Source organism: Bison bison, unplaced genomic scaffold, assembly GCF_000754665.1.
Source record: "Bison bison bison isolate TAMUID 2011002044 unplaced genomic scaffold, Bison_UMD1.0 scf7180017846615, whole genome shotgun sequence".
NCBI lineage: Eukaryota > Metazoa > Chordata > Mammalia > Artiodactyla > Bovidae > Bison > Bison bison.
Genome location: NW_011477188.1, coordinates 43,781 through 47,265, shown reverse-complemented (window position 1 = coordinate 47,265; position 3,485 = coordinate 43,781). Strand labels below are relative to the sequence as shown.

The following is a 3,485-nucleotide window of genomic DNA, read 5'->3' as shown; positions in this document are numbered from 1 at the left end:
CTGCCCTCCCTGCAGTCGGCCTTGCCTTTCTTGGATCTGCACGGGACTCCGCGGCTGGAGTTCCACCAGTCGGTTTTTGATGAGCTTCGGGACAAGCTGCTGGAGCGTGTGTCAGCCATCGCTTCCGAGGGGAAGGCCGAGGAAAGGTCAGTGAGACAGGAAGCCCATCCCCAGCCAGGAACCCCCAGTTAGCAGCACTCACCTCCCCGTGGCTACACATCCATCCTGAAAAGGGGGCCGCCGGTGACACCGCCAGTCCGGGGACCCGCAGGTGGCTACTTTCTCCTTGGTCTTGTGCCACGTTTTCAGTAATGTGAGTTTTCCCAGGTATAAGAAACTGGAGGACCTCCTGGAGAAGAGCTTTTCTCTGGTGAAGATGCCATCTCTGCAGCCGGTGGTGATGTGTGTCATGAAACACCTGCCCAAGGTAACAGCTGCCTGGCTGGCTCTCTCTGGGGAGGGTTCCTGGGCTGCCTGTTCCAGTAAAGACGGCTTCGGAGCACGGTTCCCTGCCCTGGCTTCTCCCTGAGCCAAGCAGACACTGAAGCTTGTCATGTGCTCCGGGGTGTGGAGCCCTTTCTGGGAAAAAGCTGTCTGTGGTTCCTGCCCGTGCCACGGCCTGAGGGACTGGTCCCAGGTGTCCCCGTCAGTTGGGCTGGGCTGGATGTGGTCTCTGCTGTGGGGAAGCTGAGGCCTGCCAGTTGTCTGAGGGAGACCGTCGGGGCAGGGTGCTGCTGACGGTGGCCTGTGGGTTATGTAGGTTCCTGAGAAGAAGCTGAAGCTGGTGATGGCTGACAAGGAGCTGTACCGGGCCTGCGCAGTGGAGGTGAAGCGGCAGATTTGGCAGGACAACCAGGCGCTCTTTGGCGATGAGGTCTCCCCGCTGCTGAAGCAGTACATCGTGGAGAAGGAGAGCGCGCTCTTCAGCACGGAGCTCTCAGTCCTGCACAACTTCTTCAGCCCTTCCCCCAAGACCAGGCGCCAGGGTGAGGTGAGGCGGGGCGGGGCTGTGTGCGGGCCTCCCTGGCCAGCCCCTTCCCCATGAATGCCCGCCTGTCTGCTCTTGAAGGCCTGGGCTCGTCTGTGGGGCTGGCAAGGGGCATCGCAGCACCTTCCCTATGTGTGGATTTTTCTGTCTCTTCTGCGTTCTTCGCGCTGGGTGGCTTGGCTGGCCTTTTTGGCTAGCTCTCTGTCCGCTCTCAGCCCTGGGTTCTCCCTGTGTCTGTGTCTGATTCGTTTGTTGCTGCAACAAATGTTTTTTGGGCACTGACTCACTGCCACGGGTGCCTGGACCCTTCAGTGACCCCAGAAATCAGGGCACCTCCTGGGCTCCTCAGGCTCCTGAGGGGTGGACCCCACACGTTAGATGTCACACATCGGTCACATAGGGAAAGCGGGAGCAGGGCAGCCGCAGCAGGCCCGGCCCGATGTGGAGTCTGGGGCCCAGGCTGACGCCCTCTCAGAGGAGCCTCGGGGCCTGACGGTTCACCGTCCAAACCAGAGTCATTGCCCCCCAGTGTGAGCCGGCGTCCTGTGAAAGAGAAGCCTCAGCCGCGCGGGGCGGGGGTGAGGGGCGGGGTGTGAGGCCTGGCGTCCCGGCAGGTGGTGCAGAGGCTGACGCGGATGGTGGGACGCAACGTGAAGCTGTACGACATGGTCCTGCAGTTCCTGCGCACGCTCTTTCTGCGCACGCGCAATGTGCACTACTGCACGCTGCGCGCCGAGCTGCTCATGTCCCTGCACGACCTGGACGTCGGCGACATCTGCTCCGTGGACCCCTGCCACAAGGTGGACGCCCCCTTGGCCTCCCTCCTCCCCTGGGCCGCTGTGGTCCCGGCCCCTGGGCTTGTGTGCTCACCCGCCCCCTGCCCCAGCGGGGGGACCCAGTGTCGGAGCCCCCAGCCCCAAGCCCACTGCCCTGCTGCGCCACCCCCCACCGCTACCAGCCGCAGGGTCTGTCTGTCCACAGCAGCCAGGCCAGCCCCACTGCTCTGCTCTTCCCGGGGTCTGTCTCCCCCTGCTCCAGAGCCTTTGTGGTGAGCTCCATGTTCTGGAACAGGGCTTTCCCCACTGCCCTGTCCTGACGTGGACGCGGTGTGACCCCCACGGCATCCCTAGGGGCTTTGTGGTGTTATACACTCTGACCTGGCACTGCCCACCGTGCAGTGGGGACCCCGGGAAGGCCCGTTTCAGAACAGACACGCTTGGCCTCTTTCTCGCGCTGCCTGGCCTGTGGGGACGTGGGTCCTTGGGCCTGTTTGCTTTGTGGCGTCCTGTTCCTCACACCAAGCAGGGCCTTGGCGACACGAGGTGGGGGTCCTTGTGCTCACGCCAGGCTCGAACGCTCAGGCAGTGGCGAGAGCTACCTGGAGGCGCGGTCTCTGGCCGAGTCCTGACCCTGCTTTCTCCCCACAGTTCACCTGGTGCCTGGACGCTTGCATCCGAGAGCGGTTTGTGGACAGCAAGAGGGCCCGCGAGCTGCAGGGCTTCCTTGACGGAGTGAAGAAGGGGCAGGAGCAAGTTCTGGGGTGAGGGTCCGCTTGGGGTGGGCGCCTGTCCGGGGGCGTCCACCCGAGCCCGCCGTGGCCGCCATTGAGAGCGGTGTTTTTACTCGTGAGTTTTAGGGGGACCACCTGGTGTCCGAGCCCGTGACTGAGAGGCCCGGCTGCTGGGGTGAGGCTGTGGCGCCTCGGCCGGGCCGGGCACCTGAGCTGGCCTGCCTGTGAGCAGACAGGCCTGCTGTGTCCAGAGGTGGCGGTCTGGCTACCAGCAAGGTGCTGTCTGGGTGGCCCCTGTCCCAAGTCTGGGATCGGGCTTGAGAGAACCTGACTGAATTTATGGAGCCTGGATCAGAATCTCGACCAAAAAGAGACCTTAACTTTTTTAAAAAAACTCTGGTTTTTCAGTTTATTGAGTACGTTAAGGGGAAGTTGTGAACCGTGAGCTTTTAAAAAGTGGGCCAAAGTGGAGTGACTTGGTCTGCAGGAAGGGCTGGCTCCCAGGCCTGTGGCTCTGCAGGCTGGGAGCCTCCCTGGCTGATGCTGGGGCATGTCATCACAGGGACCTATCCATGATCCTGTGTGACCCCTTCGCCATCAACACCCTGTCTCTGAGCACCGTCAGGCACCTGCAGGAGCTGGTGGGCCAGGAGGTGCTACCCAGGGTGAGTGCCCCCGGCCAGCCGCACGCTGCCCTTGGGGAGCGTGTAGGGGTGACCCTGGGGTGAGCCCATGCCCCCTCCAGGCAGAGGGTGCGTGCGGTCAGGGCGGGACGCTGGGCGAGCTGCCGAGGCCTGCATTTCCCTGCAGGACAGCCCGGACCTCCTCCTGCTGCTCCGGCTGCTGGCGCTGGGCCAGGGTGCGTGGGACATGATCGACAGCCAGGTCTTCAAGGAGCCCAAGATGGTAACAGGGTCAGGCGGGCTCCACCGTGAGGGGCCGTGGCGGGGCTTGGGGGTGCCGGGCCTACGGCTGGGGGGGGGGCGG

At 63.6% G+C, this 3,485-nt stretch overlaps 1 protein-coding gene across 1 annotated transcript in view; it reads left to right on the top strand.

Moving 5' to 3' along the window:
- The window catches only part of NELFB (negative elongation factor complex member B), a 9,608-nt gene that overhangs the window by 2,688 nt on the left and 3,435 nt on the right, over positions 1–3,485 (top strand). Inside the window, exons 4-10 of the mRNA XM_010840364.1 lie at positions 5–146; positions 328–427; positions 761–991; positions 1,603–1,788; positions 2,416–2,528; positions 3,061–3,163; positions 3,309–3,476. Of these exons, the coding sequence (XP_010838666.1) occupies positions 5–146; positions 328–427; positions 761–991; positions 1,603–1,788; positions 2,416–2,528; positions 3,061–3,163; positions 3,309–3,476 (1,043 nt within the window). The remainder of the gene's footprint in view (positions 1–4; positions 147–327; positions 428–760; positions 992–1,602; positions 1,789–2,415; positions 2,529–3,060; positions 3,164–3,308; positions 3,477–3,485) is intronic.